General features: G+C 37.3%; 1 protein-coding gene across 1 annotated transcript in view; it reads left to right on the top strand.

Annotated features, from left to right (window-relative positions):
- scfd1 (sec1 family domain containing 1) overlaps positions 1-11193 on the top strand; it is a 37774-nt gene extending 26581 nt beyond the window's left edge. The window contains exons 17-25 of the mRNA XM_085391073.1: positions 3177-3256; positions 3450-3512; positions 4467-4542; positions 6812-6865; positions 8887-8939; positions 9045-9078; positions 9750-9815; positions 10840-10908; positions 11008-11193. Coding sequence (XP_085247199.1) covers positions 3177-3256; positions 3450-3512; positions 4467-4542; positions 6812-6865; positions 8887-8939; positions 9045-9078; positions 9750-9815; positions 10840-10908; positions 11008-11031 — 519 coding nt within the window. The 3' untranslated portion in view covers positions 11032-11193. The remainder of the gene's footprint in view (positions 1-3176; positions 3257-3449; positions 3513-4466; positions 4543-6811; positions 6866-8886; positions 8940-9044; positions 9079-9749; positions 9816-10839; positions 10909-11007) is intronic.
- The last annotated feature ends 6384 nt before the right edge of the window (positions 11194-17577 follow it).

The raw sequence follows: 17577 nt of genomic DNA, 5'->3' as shown, positions 1-17577 counted from the left end.
TCTCAGCTGAATGCAGGTATCCCCAGCCTTATAAACAGTACCTTTGCACAATGACTGAAAGTAGCCCATTGATTCAGCTATGAAGAGTATAAAGCAAAACTCTTGAGCAACCCTTCATTTCTTTGTATTTTGCTTGAAAGTCGATATTTGGGAAGAAACCTTTATTCTTTACACAGTCAGAATTCTCTCAGGCAGTCTTTTTTTGTCATTTGTGTAGTAACGTTGGGCAATATGTAAACATTTCCAACTGACCATTCCACCTGATGAAAGGGTGGCAATTAATGAGGCTGTTGACGACGCTAAATGTGACCGTCAGGTCTCAGTTCTTAAAGACATGACTTTCAGATACTGTTCGTCTGCTCTAGATAGTTTTTTTAGGCCTGGCACTTGTATTTCTTAAGGACACACTGCACACCATGCTGAGCTATGGTATAGTTTATTGGGATTCAAACTTTTTAGTGTAAAAATACTGTATATTGTCTCTCAAACTGTGTTATTCTTGGCATTTTTAGTAGTTTGGACCAGTATAATTCTTATTGTTGAGATGATATGTACCAGTATGTTGTGGATAATGCAGTATAGTATAATTCTAAGACATTCCCATTTCAAGGAGTGATTGGTCAGGTTTGTGAAGGAGACCATGTCTGGAGTTGTCTGTTGAATCGTCTTTTTCGGCGAAAAGTTTCCCAAATGTGAACAACAGAAAGGAGACTGTTTGATGGTTGTTTAAGATCTCCACTTTGAGCTCTGTGATTCTCAGAGTGTCATCCTCCATTTCCTCTGCTGTGAGATGGTGTGACTGCTCGCCCCTCTGCCAAAATGTGAGCCTCACTCTTGCTTTCATCTTTCATCCAGCTGAGAGATGTTCCCCATTGGGAGTACCCTCTCAGCCCCCTCTCCTCCACCCCCTCTTTCACTCTTTCCCCTCTTCCTTCCTGTCATCTCCGGTCATCCCTCTCCCTCTGTGACCAACTCTTGGCCTTCTGTCCATGTCTTTTTGTCTCTTGCTCTCTTTCCTCTACCTCCTGTTTTATATCTCACAGACCTCGCTCTCACCCTTTTCCTTACTCTCTTCTATTTGCTTTAAGGTTTCTGCGACTGCTGCTGGATTTTCATTAGTGTGGATTAGATAAATATCAGATAGCTACAAAAACAATCAGGCACACTTTTGTGCGCCCTCTAACATGGTTTGGCACTTTAATAATGCCTGGGTGGCTTCCACGAGCTGCTCATCAGAGTAAGCTATGTGTGGACGATCCACACTGCATCATATTCTTTCACACTGAAGTAAACTGAACTATATACACTAATGTCTTACTTTACTTGGCAGGACTCTGAACAGCTAAATTCTGTGTTATGATTAATGCATAATGAAATATTTGACATGGGGTGGCTTAAGTGATGTTTCATTTATTTTTGTTTCAGTCAAGAGTGCAGGCTAAATAAATCCCACATGTACATCAGTGATAACTGACAATAACTAAGACTTTTTTCAGACAAAAACACATCACAGAGCACTCCTCTTCCATTAACCTACTCTGCTCTATTGTGAATGGCACCAGCTTATCCAAAATTAAATTGGTGCACAAAATTCAATCATTCCTATTATGATATGCCTTGGCTGACAAACTCATTTTAGTTCATGGGCCACATACATTGCAATTTGATCTTGAATGGATTGGACTGTTGGATAACCTAAGAAAACACCTTTTGTATTTAATGAATGAAACAGGTGGTGGACCTTTTGAGAAGTCCTAAGAAAAATATTTATTTCAGTTAAAGTTTTTTATACATTCACACTCATAAGTCAAAGAAACTTGTTCATACAGTTCTAGAAGAAGGCTTACGATAATGACCAGTTGGTCACTTAAAGTGAAAAGTATTGGTTTCTGGTGCAAAATAAAGTAAAAGTCAAAAGATTATGCCTCGTTCCTCTGTCATTTTTATAGTGTAAAACAAACTCCAGTGGGTTGGATTGCCACAGTTCAGCAAACCTATGTTTGACACTGCTGGTGTAATATTCTGCCATGGTACAGTAAGATTTACTAAGTGTGTGAAAATTAGCTTGATGTTGCAATCACAAATATGTGCTGAAAGTAAATTTGGGGGTCAAAAATGAGCAGACCTGATAAGGGAGTTAGTAACATTATATACATAATACAGTGTAAGAGCAATCTTTAATATATTGAGAATCAATGTTTTTCGTATATTTGCAAACTTTTCTGCTAGAAATTGTTTGGGACTGTGTGCGGTAGAATAGTTGAGATAGCTGTTCATTCTGACAGGTCAGGTGGAACATAGGGTTTATGCACACAAACCTGAAATCCTTGTATACAGTATTGCCTTGTATTGCATATAATAGCACTGTGTGCACACTGCTGAGAGATAAGACGCAGAGATTTTTGTATAGAAATGGGACTAAAAATCTAAAACACTACAAACCAGTCATTCGCTGCAAAAAGTGTCTTGACTTTCTTGTTCATGTAAGTTCTCTCTTTCATGAATATAAGTGTTGCTGTAGACCAAATATATTTGGTGCTCAACTCTAAACATTCAGGGTGATGACTCAATGAAGAGTTACAAGACACAGCCAAGTTTTGGAACGCGATCTACAGCTTTGATCATTTTGTCAGTGTCAGTTACACACTTGTTTTGACAGCATCTCCCTCTCAATTCTAAATAAATAAACACTCCCAACAGCACCTATCACAATCACATCAAGTGCAAATAAGATGTACGTTTTGCAATATTCAAAACAATTTGTGTTAATTTGTGTGCTGCAAACTTATGTGCTTCAAATCATAATTATATTATTTCCTTAAATGTTCTCCTCCCAGAACTTTTGCCAGTACCTTTTAGTCGCAAAGCTGACACTGCACCTATTTCAAAATACTCACAGTGTCTGTTTAGCTTTTTATTGAATATAAACAGTCACTCTTTATTCAATGATGTAAGAACATCTTGATTACATGTTGGTGGCACTATTAGGAAACATCTCTTATGCTGAGGAAGGTTTGTGCGATTGATTTTTTTCCCCCCATTATTTAACCTTTTATTATTTTATTATTATTTTCTGTTATTATTATTGTTGTTGTTATTTTCCACCTATTTTCTAGCCTTAGGCGTCTTTATGTGTTAACATTAGATGACTGTGGGATTTTGTTTTTGTGTTTCAGTCTGATTTGGAGCAGTATAAGAAGGCTTTGTTGGATGCAGTCTGTGACCTTTCACCTCTAAACTACATTAAACAATGGAAGTAAGTTGTGTTTTTTCCCAGCAGCATCATTTAACTCCACATATTTTGACCCTCCAATGGTCAACAGATTTTGTAATAAATGCTGAACTCAAAATTTCCATCAAGGCTTTATCTAAAAATCATTTAATTTACACGGTATTGACTAATTCGTCAGTATGCTTAAGTCTTTCTGGTTTCTTCTCATGCTTTCAAGGGCCTTTACCAAAATGGCTGCCACACCAGCCAATTATGGCAACAGTGGAGTCAAACCTATGGGGTAAGTAAATAATATTATTAGTTTGTACCTTTTTAACATAGTTTTAGAATTATGAACTAATAAGTGAGATGACAAGTCTAAAATGATGTTATATGACAATTTAAACATTCTTTTCATTGAGTAATCAGCAGTGAATTAAACAGCTGGACCAGCTTTATGTATTAATTTTGTAAGGTTTTTCCACTGAGATTTAGCAGCTTTAGAAACTGTTTAGAAACAACATATTACTGTGCCTTAATTGCCTCTCAATGGCTGTGAAATATAACTGGAGCCTACTATGATTACTCTCCTACTGTTATTGTTAGTCACATATTACACCCTATTTCCGTGTGTTATTGAAGTCTAATATGTCCAAATTTAAGCTCCAAAGGAATGGCTGCTGTGTGTGCTTCATTCATGTAGTGAGCTGTTCCTTTCCTGCCTCTGCCATTAGATACACTAGTGAAAAATGAGACAATAAAATAGTGGGTCATACCTTTTCACTCTGTGTATATACGTCTATATTCGTAGCCCTCTAAGAAAGTGGTTCTCTGTGTGTAGGCATACAACCAAGGTTGATGGTGATAGCAGGCACACTGGTACCATAGTGTGACAGCAGTTATGATTTTGCTATAGTAGAGGTAGAGTAGGGGGTGGATCCAGGTGGGACTAATTAGGTGCTTGGCTGTGTAATTGTGATATCACAGTGTAACACAAATCCTGAAAGTTTGTTTTCCTGAGTGTAGGCTGTGGTCATGTTTTTTATTACTCTATTTTTGTAAACTGACTTTTTGAATCAAAAAGTCAGGGACATCCCACTCTCTCCTTTACTTTAGAGTTTCTTAGACTACCAGCCTAACCCTGTCCTCCTGCCCTCCGCCTCTTGCTTTCCTCCATCCTGTCTCTCCTCCCGTCCTGGCTTTTCTTCATCTATTTCTCCTTACCACCCCCACCCCCCCAACTCCATCCCCACAGACTGTTCTCCAGAGTGATGAATACTGGCTCCCAGTTTGTCATGGAGGGTGTGAAAAACCTGGTGCTCAAACAGCATGTGAGTAAAACTCCTTCTGTTACCATTTCAATTCCAGAAAACCAGCTGAAACAATGAACTACTCTTACCAAAATCAACACAAGAAAAGTAATTAAGAACTTGTCTAAAGTCCAGTTCATCAACCTGAACAGTACCCAGTCTTATCTGACCAAAGATGCCTTACAGCCTTCAAATTAAAGTGATAAAACTACATTTAAAGCCTGCCACACAACTGCTGCATATTTACATCATCAGAGCTACACATATTTATTATAATGTGCTGTATTTATGGAAACTTTGAAAGCTGTTTTACATCACTCATGCTCATACATGTGACACGTGTCAGAGTTTTTGAGGACCTTTTAGCACCTCAGAAATGGCATTCGTTTGTAAGAAGAAAAAGAAGAATCATTTTAGTTTAAAAATAGTCCCAAATGTCACAGAGATCACATTTTTTCTCATTTATATGAAGATTATCTGAAGATTTTTTTTATTTAATTGTAGTTAATAAAGTGCTAGGTTGGAGGGACAGGGCTGTAATCAACAGCACTTTTCCTTCTTTTTCTGTTTTTTTCCTTTTCTCACATTTTTGTTCATGTTTGTCCATGTAACACTTGGGAAACTTCCTTGGCATATGTTTTCACCTGAAAACGAGATCATTTTCTTTTTTTTAAATTATATTTTTATTTAAGAAAAAAAAAGGACTTGTTACAATAAAGTGCATTGACTTTATTTAGTCAAAAAAAGAAGAAAAAACCTTTTTCTTAGTCCTTTTGTTTTACATTCTGATAGCAAAAAAATAAAATTAACTCGTTGGCTTGACAGTGTGTTACATAATGCAGCATGTTTAACTTATTTACAAAGACTACATTAGGTACATATTATGAAGTTGAGGGTCAACCTGACATTGTACGATACATGGGAGATACACCAATTCAGGGCTGGTCTTACCTAAATTTAGGGCGGATGGGGGACACAAAGCTAATCCATTTATTCCATATTTTGTAGAATTTGTCTTTTAGAATTTTTAAAAAGAATGTCAATTTTTCCATTTTAAATATTTAGAAAATCACATTAAACCACTCCTCAAGTGTTGGCGGATTGGATTTAACCACTTTCTGGTTATTGATTTTTTGCTGGCCGCTAATAGCGCTTGTAAGAGTTTTGTGTCCCCTCCCCGGACCGAGCCAGCAACCAAGCCCAAGTACAAATTTACAAAATTGATGTCAAATTTTATCTTAAAAACCTCACACAAAGTTTTATGAATTCCCAGCCAGTAATTTTTTAAGTTAGGGCAGTCCCAAAAGATATGATAATGATGTGGCTCTTCTGATCCACATCTTCTCCAGCATTCCCATTTTTATATTTAGATATATATATTTATATATACGAGATAATTTTGAACTGCATCTGCACATTGCATTTAACAGCCTTTGCACAAAAGCACCATCCTCCGTCTGCTTGCATCTGGCAGAATATTAAATCAAGTGCACACAATGTGACGACGTTCTCATTCCTAGACAACAGGAATATGGATGAGCACGATGACGATGACAGGGTGTTTCAGACTAAAACTGGCACAGACAAGAAAGTCATTTATAATCATCACACACACACACACGTACACACTGGGAGGGTGGCGTCTGTTTTCTTCATACTGAAATTGGACCCGCTGAAGTCACCTGTTCTGCTTCGCTGCCAGAACATTATTAACAGTGAGAGTAGATTTGAATGCATCTTTTGATGCTCTGTTAGGGAAGATATTTGAAGTTATTCTTGTTTTTTGTTTTTTTTTCTTCACTTGCAACTCCAGTTTTCCAAAATAGCTACTTACCAAATATCTAAAAAGAAAAAAAGTCCAACCTAAACACAAACTCATGATTCTTATGAAATATCATAAAAAGTAAATGAATTTATTGTAAGAGATTCATTATTCTTTGTTATGTTTAACCTCCTAAGACCCGAACTCTTCCACAACGTGCGTTTTTCATTTCTCTCTGATATTTGGGCTGATTGGGGCCCGATGAATGTAAAAACAAAGAATTAGCAGATTTTTTTTCTTTTACCTTATTTTTTTTATTTTTTTTAAGAAAAATAAGAGCCACATATGAGGATATTCGTTTAAAATTTTGATAGAAGAGTAGCAGTATAATGTCCTCGTAAGTGGATATCAGGCCCATGTAGAGCAAAATTGAATATTTTAGTCTAAATAACCCAAAATGTGATGTTCACATATGTGGACGCCAGGTCCTAGGAGGTTAAAAGTTGTTTCTTTTTCTTTTTTTTCCAGAACCTTCCGGTTACCCGTATCCTGGACAACCTGATGGAGATGAAGTCTCATCCTGTGAGTTTTGTTTTTGTTCATGATTTAAAAAACATATTTCCAATATTAGTTAAAAATATAGGAAGTGTTGTGAAAAGCGGGAAAAGCCCAAGCCCTTTTATAGAAACACTTAATACGAGTATTAAGAGGGGGGGGATTCTAGTCCCACTGATGTGTCTCTGGTGTCCACTTCTGCGGTACAGATTGGGAAAAGTTTTCCAAAAAGCCACATTTTTACGTGAATCATTTTAAGTTGTTTTCTCTTGATGTGAAAGAAAAGTTACTCAAATGGAACTTTAATATACAATATAAGTGTAAAGTTGACCGACAGAAAGACACATGATATAAAAGCAGCTTACCATGTACGTATAGTGTGAATACAAAACTGCAGAGTACTCTATATTACATGTAGAACTTCTCTGCTAAAGAAAATATGAAAGGTTCCTCTGAAAGACCTACATATCTGTAGGCCTCAACATAACTTAATTGGTGAGAGGAAACTCAGAAGAAAGACACGTTTTTGTGTCACTTCAGCTGTGATTGACAGCTCCAACACACATGCCACAAATTACATTAGCTTCATATTAACTGCTGTGGTCCATGTGTGAGAGGAAGGAAAGTACATATTCTATTACTCACGTTTGAACCCACGTGAACTAGCAAACACACTTTATCACATTGAACTGAAAGTGCAGTTTCTGACTCTCAGCCCATGTATTCATTTTGACCATGCGCACAAATATGCATGCAAAGCAAAACCTGAATCTAACGTGAACCCTAAAACAAACTCTGAACTTTCAAAAATTCCTTTTGAAGTTAAGTCCCAAATGTCTCTGCTCAAAGCTTAAACCGGTCCTTGTAGTGACAGACTTGCAAGTGAACACACACACACCCCCTGCAGGTTTCTCAGCGTCTGGAGTTACAGACTACCAACAAAGGTCCTGTTGTTGTGAATAAAAAGGGAAAGGGTGGAGCGGGGATGGAAGTCTGGGATGAAGATAAAAGAAACGGAGCACATTCTCCCTCTATCAGATTGTCCTCAGTGTAAAACTGTTGCATTTCGAGGTTATGTTTTAGTTAAAGTATAGCAAAATGGTGGAGAAGTTTATAGAGGTTATTACTCATTTTTTAGTTAGATAAAATATTAATACTAATACTAACATTAATCAGATAAAGCCACGTAATAAAACCATGTTGCTGTTCACAGTGGAGGTTTTTGTACGATTTTCTCTTGATGTGGACAAACTGAAAGCCTTTAAAGTCTCCAACGACTTTTAGAAAATCACAGTTTAACTTTGTTTTTCTGCGTTTGTGAGGTGCTCTGGCACAAGTTTTAATTTTGACCTCAAAAACTACTGGTGCCATTGTAGACACCGGCTCAAAGCAGTTAAGGAAATACTTTTTAAGTTTGAGCTAATAAATAGGTTGTGCTGTTTTTGAGTGTCTGCATAAGAACTGAGATTTCCTGTAATTAATTTAGGATGGAGTGGGAGACGTACAATTTGCAGAGCTTTGTGTCATTAAAATGAGGAAAATATGAAGATGATAAATCTGACTCGTCTTTGTTTTTCATGGTCTGCTTGGGCTTTTACATCACTGACAAAAACGATCCTTCTCCAGTACAAATACTACTTTGAACTAAACCTGTACCCACCTGCATCTAGGTCATGTGACAGTAAGCCAAAAGACACAGTGCTGTGTCATTCTGTCTGTGTTTAGTCCTTGGAGCTGAGAGACAACACAACCAGGTCAACCTGTGAAATAAATCTTTTGCCTTTGTCGTGCTTTCAATTTGGTTAACTCTGTTTTTGTTTGTTTGTTGTTGTTGTTGTTTTACATTTTGACACCAGCAGGTTTTTTGTTTTGTTTTTTAAGTTACAAATCGGAGGCTCTTCTTCATCTAATAATATCAGAAAAGCCAAACCAATCTACATATCCCTCTACCATCTACATTATTTAGGGTTTATTTTTGTGGCTGTTGAGTACAAGTGTGTCATGTGTAGTACGTCTGACTAAAAAAAATTTTCTATCTGATCCTTAAGGAAACAGATGATTATCGATACTTTGACCCAAAGATGCTGCGAGGCAGTGAAAGGTATGAAAACAAATCCAAAATCTCATCTGTAGCTTGGCAGAGCTCATCTTCTCGGTGGGTAAAATACACTCGAAGATGTCTCATCATCCTTTCCTTCTCTTTCAGCTCCATCCCCAGGAACAAGAACCCGTTTCAGGAGGTGAATTTGTGTATCTGGACCAAAGTTTGACTGATGAGATTCAGTTCAGGTTATTTCCAGGATAAACAAAAGTTGAAAGGAAACACAAGACAGACAGGAATTTCTGTTGCCGCACATGATTCTCTCATAACGCACAGTTAACTGTTTCTTAGCTGTGATGAAAGTTGCAGAGTTTCAAATCTGGAATTTTTTTATGAGATTGAATTTGATTTGGACTTTTATTAATCCCGTCACCACACAATCACATGTAAAACAACAGTTATGCGAGCAAGTCTGTGGTAGATCATAAAACAGTAACTGTGGGACTAGTAATTACATTACTATTATTATAGTAAGTAATTATAGATGTGAAAAAATAAGATACAATATCACAAAATTGATTTCTTGAACAAGTAAAAACATATCTGAAATTAAATGCATACATAAGTATAGTAATGAAGTAAATAATTACAAATCCTGAATATTGGAATAAAACTTGATTTCCTGCATACAATTAGAGGCGTCTACCTCTTTCAGTTCATAAAACTTTTGTCTTTGGCAGTGTTTATACTTGAAATTCATTCTGTAAAATCACTTCAGCAGCTTTTTTTAATCATTTGCAGTCTTTCTGTCCATCACCTTCAACATATCCTCTGATATAAGCTTGATTTTTTTACCTCCTGCTGTTTCAGGCCATCGTCTTCGTAGTGGGTGGAGGAAACTATATCGAGTACCAGAATCTGGTGGACTACACCAAGGTACGGTAGTACATTTCAAAGTTCTTTTCCATATTTTAGTCTGATGTCTCTTTAGATGAATACAATGTAGTTTCACATGGGATGGGTTAAATATCAAACTAAAACTCTTAAAGTTTAATGACACTAAAACAATTTAGGTCCTTCAGTGAAAACACTGTCACATTATATAAAATAGAAGTCGGGAAAATGTACTCAAAGTCAAAGTAAACTTTATTATCATTTCTGCTATATACAGTACAGTATATAGAGAGACGAGACGACGAGGCTGCAGTTCCAGTCAGTGCAAAAGAACAAAAATAAATATAGGAAGAGTAAGAATAAATATATATATATATATATATATATATATATATATATATATATATATATATATATATATATATATATATATATATATACTTTGAGACTGAGGTAAGGGGAGTAAATGTACACTTTGGAGTAAAAAAGGGTTAATAACAGTCTAAAATTTACAGTTGAGATTTAAAGGGACTTTGAAGTGGTTTAAAATGACCAACGAAGCAGCTTTACAGTTTACAGTGTGAAATAAAGTGACCAACATGAGCAAGTCATAACTGCGATACTAATATTCAAAGTTTGTTGGACCAAACTTACAACACATACTAACACTAACATAACAAAATGGCATGCAGACTCTTTATATCATTTTTGTTATTTGCAAAGTTCAGAGCTTTATTTTTACCAGTAAGTGAAAGCTTTGAATACCTCCTGATATAGGCAGCATTAACCTAGTGATTTTGATGGTAGGAGAGACCGTAGCTCCCACGGAAAAACCACGCAAGCACAGGGTGAATATACCTATTCCAAACAGAGGGGCCCTACTGTGCTTTGAACCCAAAAACCTCTATTCTTGTGAGGCAACATTACCACCGAACAACCAGCTAACACCAAAGGTGTTAAATACATGTAGATTGGTAAAAACAACAGTATTTGTGTGGAAGTGTTACTTTCTCCCTGCAATAATAGGTTCAGTAGCAAACGTCATTTTATTTTTCTGTATTTCCAGTCTAAGCAGGGGAAGAAGATTGTTTATGGCTGCAGTGAGCTCTTCAATGCGTCTCAGTTCATCAAACAGGTGAGGAACCACACAGCACCAGTGAGGGGATAAGCCAATAAGCCCATAGACGTTTCATTGTGTCTATTTAAAAACCTGTTGTGGTCTTCATTTTCACAGCTCTCCCAACTTGGCCAAAAGTGACACGGACACTGACAACATGTGAATCTCCCTCTCTCATTGCCGATATCTTTATTCCACTTTGTTTTATCTGCTCTGTTCTGTTAATGGACTAAATATTTTCTGTCTTCACCGTAATTTCTGTTCCTCATACTAAGCGCTACTAATAAAGCTCAACAGTTCCAACTCACTGTCTCTGGAGTCACGCATTTCTTCATATTTTAGAGCATTAAACATTACTTCCTGCATACATAAACATAAAACTACAAAATCGTCTTTAGACAAGTGTGTCTTTAACTCATCTTTAAAGAACCTCCTGCTATGTGAATTTGGGCAACTACCTAAAAATTTCCTTTTTAGGTTTTGTGCATTAAAACCCCCACTAAGTTTCAATTGTAACTATCAGTAGCTAATACTTTAAGGTCTTAATGTCTTGAGAAACGTTTCATCACTTATCCAAGTGACTTCTTCAGTCTCACCAGGTTATTACTTAATTAATTAATGACAATTGATACATGGCCATAAGTACCATTCACAGAGAGTTGGGGAAAGACTCAGATCTTTTGGAGTGAAGGGCCCAGTCCTGAAGACCTTCTAGAACTCTGTGGTGGTCATCTTTTACAGTATGATCTGCTGGGCGGCAGCATCTCTGGATCAGCCTGTTCATTCTCTTCCCGTCCCCAGCAGAGGGCCAGCTCTGTTCTAGGATGCCCTCTGGACCCATTGGAGGTGGTGAGTGACAGGAGAATGGTGGCCAAGCTGTGATCCCTGTTGGACAACATCTCCCACCTCATGCAGGAGACCCTCACAGCACTGAGCAGCTCCTTCAGTGGCAGGCTGCGGCACCCGCTATGTGGGACGGAGAGTCTCCGGTCTTTCCTTCCAACTGTTATCAAACTCTACAACATGGTCTTTGCAGATGACCACACATGTGCAGACAGACACACACACACACACACACATCCCATACACAATTGTAACTGTCTCCCTGATGTGCAGTATTACCAAGTGCAATTTTTCCTACCATAATAAAGTATTTTATTCTTGTTGTATAGTATGTTATTCTATTTTTTTTTCTTGTCCTGTTCTAATGTGTTTTTCTTAACTTTTACTTCTCTTCAACTTGTTCTTTCTGCCGTGACCAAAAAATTTCCCATGTGTGGGACTAATAAAGGTTTGTCTTATCTTTCTCCCACTGAAAACGCTACATCCAGATGAACAACTATAAGCTACAGAGGTAAAAATTTGTTATTTAGACGCACTGTTGTTTTCAGGGTTTTTATTTTATTTTATATCAGATGTGTTTTTATTTATTAAGCTTGTTAAAACATTTCAATAATTTATGATGAAGGCAGATGTTCAGCTGAATGAGACAACAGACTGCCTCCTTTTAATGTATTTATTCATGGCAGTTTGTTTTGATTTTGGTGAAGTGCTCTGCTCAGTGACTTTGTACCACAGAATAAATTAAGTCATGGATTTTTACATATCTGATACAAGTGAACACCTTTGCTGTTTAAGCACAGTTCTGCAATCTTTTTAATGACAAATTATGAAACATTAAACAGAGTTTACATTTTGTAGGAGACGTCTTCTAAAACAAATGAAAAATAACAGAAATAATAATAATATTAGAAATTAAGTACTTTCTGCCACAGCATTGTCATCCTTTTGACCAGAACAAAATAACCACTTGATCCATACTCTGCAGTTAGAAATTTGCTGTGAATCCTTATTGAAATGTGACAGATCCCCATGTTGTATGTCAAATAGTTCACCAATTTGCTTGAACCAAAATCGTGTAAGATAAGATAAGATAACCTTTATTAGTCCCACACGTGGGAAATTTGTTTTGTCACAGCAGGAAGTGGACAGTGCAAAAGTTATGAGGCAAAAATTAGAATACAATAAGAATAAATACAGTACACAACTGTACAGAATAGAATAAAATAAAATACTATATACAGTAGAATAAAATAAAATAAATATACAATAAGATAAAAATAGAATACAAATACAAATACTATATACAACTGAGTAAAAATACAACGATGACAGAAAGGATTATTGCACTTAGTATTATTGCATATGTATGGATGTGTGTGCTTGATCAGTTAAAGTCTTTATTATGGAGTCTGACAGCAGTGGGGAGGAAAGACCTGCGAAATCTCTCCGTCCCACACCGTGGGTGCCGCAGTCTCCCACTGAAGGAGCTTCTCAGTGCTGTCACAGTCTGCTGCATGGGGTGGGAGATGTTGTCCATCAGGGATGACAGCTTAGCCGCCGTTCTCCTGTCACTCACCACCTCCACTGGGTCCAGAGGGCATCCTAGAACAGAGCTGGCCCTTCGGATCACCCTGTTCAGTCTCTTCCTGTCCCCAGCAGAGATACTGCCGCCCCAGCAGACCACACCATAAAACACGTTTCCGTTTTAATTTTTTATGCTGCAGACTTCCACCCTCACACACTACCTAAAGGTTAGAAGTGCTTAGAGAATAAGAGAATAAGAATAATAAAAGAAAATGGGAGAAACAGAAAATAAGGTTTTCGTGAAATAGACAGAAAAGGAATTCACGAGGTTCAGAGAACGCATTTTGCATCTTGTATATTATCAGATTTTTTTCTCTTGATCTTTAACATTTTGTTCCCAGACAACACATAATAGCTTTATTTAGGGAAAAATCAACTAGTCAGTTTAGAAAGTTCTTAGTTCTTAACAGTGTCACTGTCTTATATCATATACACTGTTTTGCAAATTCAGAACAAATGTGAGTAAGTTCACGCTTGAACTTTGTGTTGTCTTATCAGTGGATTTAAACTAACAATCAGCAAAATCTGTTGTTATAGTTGTGCTCTAGGAAAATGTAGGCAGACTCCCCTGTGTACAAATATCAGCTCATGTATCAGCAGCCTGCAGTGTGGAGGGTTTTTTTGTTTTGTTTTTTCTTGTCTCAGTCAGATGTGCTAATAAAGGCATCTGTAGTTTAAGTCTGTCTGATTTGACTTTCTAATCTGAACCCCTCCACTATGATTGTGGTGTCTTCTGGAGCCTTTTATATTTACAAATAATATTCCCTGCCCTGTGGAAAATTTTGCTTTAGGCTTTTGGTGAAATAAATTCGTACATTTTAATTTCCTTTACACTAATTTGTACTAATTAGCCCGGGTAAGGCAAAGTTGACTAACTGATCTTAGCAGATAATTTGGCACTTCATCTTGTGGCCCTAAAAACTCATCATAATCACATTGCTCTGGAACTGGTTATCTCTTATTATCCGGTTATCGGAATTATCTTCGTGACAGTCAGCAGCCTGTTGTCAATGAGGAAATGTCCAGAAACACTCACATCGACGGTAATGTTCTTATTCCAGCCTGTTGGACCTCAAAAGCAACCAAGAGCGCTTTAAGCACTTTTTAATTCTGCTTTAATACAGCCACAGCTCACATTGAATTAGGGTTGAACTGTTATGTAAAAAGGATGTTCTGGGATTAGAGTGGACTAAAAGCCTCAGCAGTGTCCCCTACAGACTAAAGTCTGTCTTGATTATGACAAATCAATAATTTTTCTGCTGCTCGTTGTGTTTGCATGGTATTTCCAATGATGCGTTGTGTTTAAATTCAAATTGCTAAATTGTATTTGGATTCAGCTTGTGGTCTTTTTCATCTTTTATCACCTCCATCCATTTTTTCAAGCATCTGATTAGTTCCCATCTTCTTCCTGCTTTGGCAACTGCTGTCCATTAGACCTTTTGTTTGAATCATGTTGACACTTGACAAACTCGTCCTGATCTGATGTCTTACAGTAACATTGGTCCCGTAAGGTTTTTGGCAACAGAGACATGGAAGACTCATACAAAGAGCTATTTGTTCTCAGAGGACACTGACACACATAGATCAGGTGTCTGCAACTTTTCCACTCCCTCATAGTTGGTTCTCAGATGGAAAGGAGACCTGTGCTTTTAAATAAGGGGGAAGTTATGTGTAACACTTACACTAATCCAGGAGGAAAATGATCCAGGTGTACAAAGAACTGCTTCACTTGGCCAGATTGCGGATTAATTTTCTTCCTTTCAGACAGCTTGCTTCTTTTCTTCAGAAGAAAAGAAAAGAAGTAGCCATTTAGATTTTCTTTTAACAAATCTGAATCTTTGTGGTGCATTCAAGGACACTTGTCCCCAATCTCTGTTACCTTTTCTGTCAGTTTTGCTCAACAAATATTCAGAGTCACACTCGGCAAAACCTCTTAACTGCACAAATCACAAGTGCATCAGAGTTCCTGTCCTCTTTTTGTGACAGTTACGCACATGTGCCTTTTTCTTTTCTCACTCAACAGATATGGTATTAAGTGCCAGTGACTAGTTTGCTGTCTGTAATAACTATGGCATTGGTTAGTCAGTAGTAGTAGTTAGTGGTATGCAGACTCGTGGTGGTATACAGACTTGAAGAAATTAGACCAGACCAGAAGTTTCTGTTTTCCATCTGTAGTCCTCATCAGTTATTATATGAGTTGAATGCCATTAAGCAAATTCATGGAGAGACTTTATTTATTTATTAAGGTATATTTATTATTATTAAATATTTGAGATCACTGTAAAACCTTTTCTTAGCCAAATTTATAAAAAGATGAATGTTGTACAGAACAGTAAGTTTGAACTGGATATCTTTCATCTACTATTTGGATGTCCTCGTTACACCAGAACCTCCATGTAGCCTTTGGGGACGTGGATATTTTTCCTTGTTGGCAGATTAATAATAATAATAATAATAATAATGGATTGCATTTATATAGCGCTTTTCGAGAACCTCAAAGCGCTTTACAATTCCACTATTCATTCACTCTCACATTCACACACTGGTGGAGGCAGCTACAGTTGTAGCCACAGCTGCCCTGGGGCAGACTGACAGAAGCGAGGCTACCATATCGCGCCATCGGCCCCTCTGGCCAACACCAGTAGGCAAGTAGGGTAAAGTGCAGATTAGCTGCATTGCCAGACTATTCTGTTACAACAGTTTTAAATTATGTGGACAGTGGCAGTAAGATGGCCCGGCCACATCCAGACTGTGCTCTTTTTTAGTTTTTTATTTTATTTATTGTTTTGTTGCATATTCTAAAGTCAGCTTCTCTCAGTGCATTGCTGTGCTAACATGGCACAAAACACTTTAACATTCCACTCGCAAAATGCACATTTTCAGATTTTTAATTTCAATTTCCAGATTTTTAATTTAAATTTCCAGATTTTTAATTTCAATTTACTTCTTGTTTATAATGTCTGCACAGGTTAGGACACATTTCATTGTGTTTTCTACTTGTATGACTATGCATGTGACAAATAAAGAACCTTGAAGAAAAACAGTATTAATCTCCTGTGATGCCAGGGTCCCATAGTATGTTTTCTCTCGTCATGTTTTGGCCCTCCCCTTCAAGCTTGGCAAGACCTCTATGGGAGATGATATACACAGATCTCATTCCTGCTCCAGACATTCCTCTCAAGGAGCCCATCTGATAAAAGATTTACAAAGAAACTAAGATCTGTTTGAACTCTGCCAGGCCTGGAACAGGTATAAAGCTAATAACATCATGCCCGCCCATTAAACCACAGCTAATAGGTCTGTCTACATCTCAAATAAGTCAGCAGCCATGGCTTCCGTATTGAGGAGGTTTTTCATTTGTACTGGATTAAACTGTGGAAGCAGCTCATCTTTACGGACTGTGATTGGTCACTGGCAGTATTGATAGGGTGGGGCTAGGTTTCACAGTGGGTTCACCCGAAACCTTGGCTGATTGTGACCAACACCTGTTTTCACACCTTAGCTCGTGTGATTAGGTAGAAGATCAATAGGCCCTATTGGAGACACTCCCATAGGGTTTAAAATCTGGGACTCTCCACCAGTTGCTCTTGGAACTGAAGAAGCTTCTCGGATGAAATGTCTTAAAGGAAAGACTATATTCTTGTTTTAGGTTTTAAGGAGTTTCCCCACTCAAAACCACCAGATAGTTGCAGCACATAATACCCAGTTGGTCATCAGAATCAGAGTACTTTAATGATCTCTGAGGAAATTATTTTTGTTTGAATCAGGTGTGTTGGAGCAGGGATTGGGATTACTTTCTGAGAGCACTGAGTGATGGGATGTGTAATCAATCAAATTATCCACTAAAATGAGCACAAGAACATTTCACAGGAGGATAAAATTTGACTGGACAAAAGCAAAACATGATGTGAAAAAGTGTTTGAACACTTTCTGATTTTCTGAAAATGTTTCAGATCATCAAACAAATTTAAATATTAGACAAAAATAAAAACAAGTAAGCACTAAATGCAGTTTCTAAATGAAATAGTTTATTATTAGAAGAAGAAAAATCCAAACCTGCATGGCCCTGTGTGAAAAGTGATTACCCCCCTAAACCTGATCAAGCATTTTTGATAACTGGCAACAAGTCTTTTATAGCTTTGGAGGGATTTTGGCCCACTCATCTTTGCTGAATTGTTGTAATTCAGCAACACTGGAGGGTTTCCAGACGTGAACCATCTTTTTAAGGTCATACCACATCATCTCAAATGGATTTAGGTC

The sequence above is a fragment of the Rhamphochromis longiceps genome, linkage group LG19 (genome assembly GCF_057381845.1).
Source record: "Rhamphochromis longiceps isolate RC_006_pf linkage group LG19, R_longiceps_female_GT1.1, whole genome shotgun sequence".
NCBI lineage: Eukaryota > Metazoa > Chordata > Actinopteri > Cichliformes > Cichlidae > Rhamphochromis > Rhamphochromis longiceps.
Note: the sequence above shows the minus strand (reverse complement) of the source record. Positions and strands in the feature narration are given on the sequence as shown.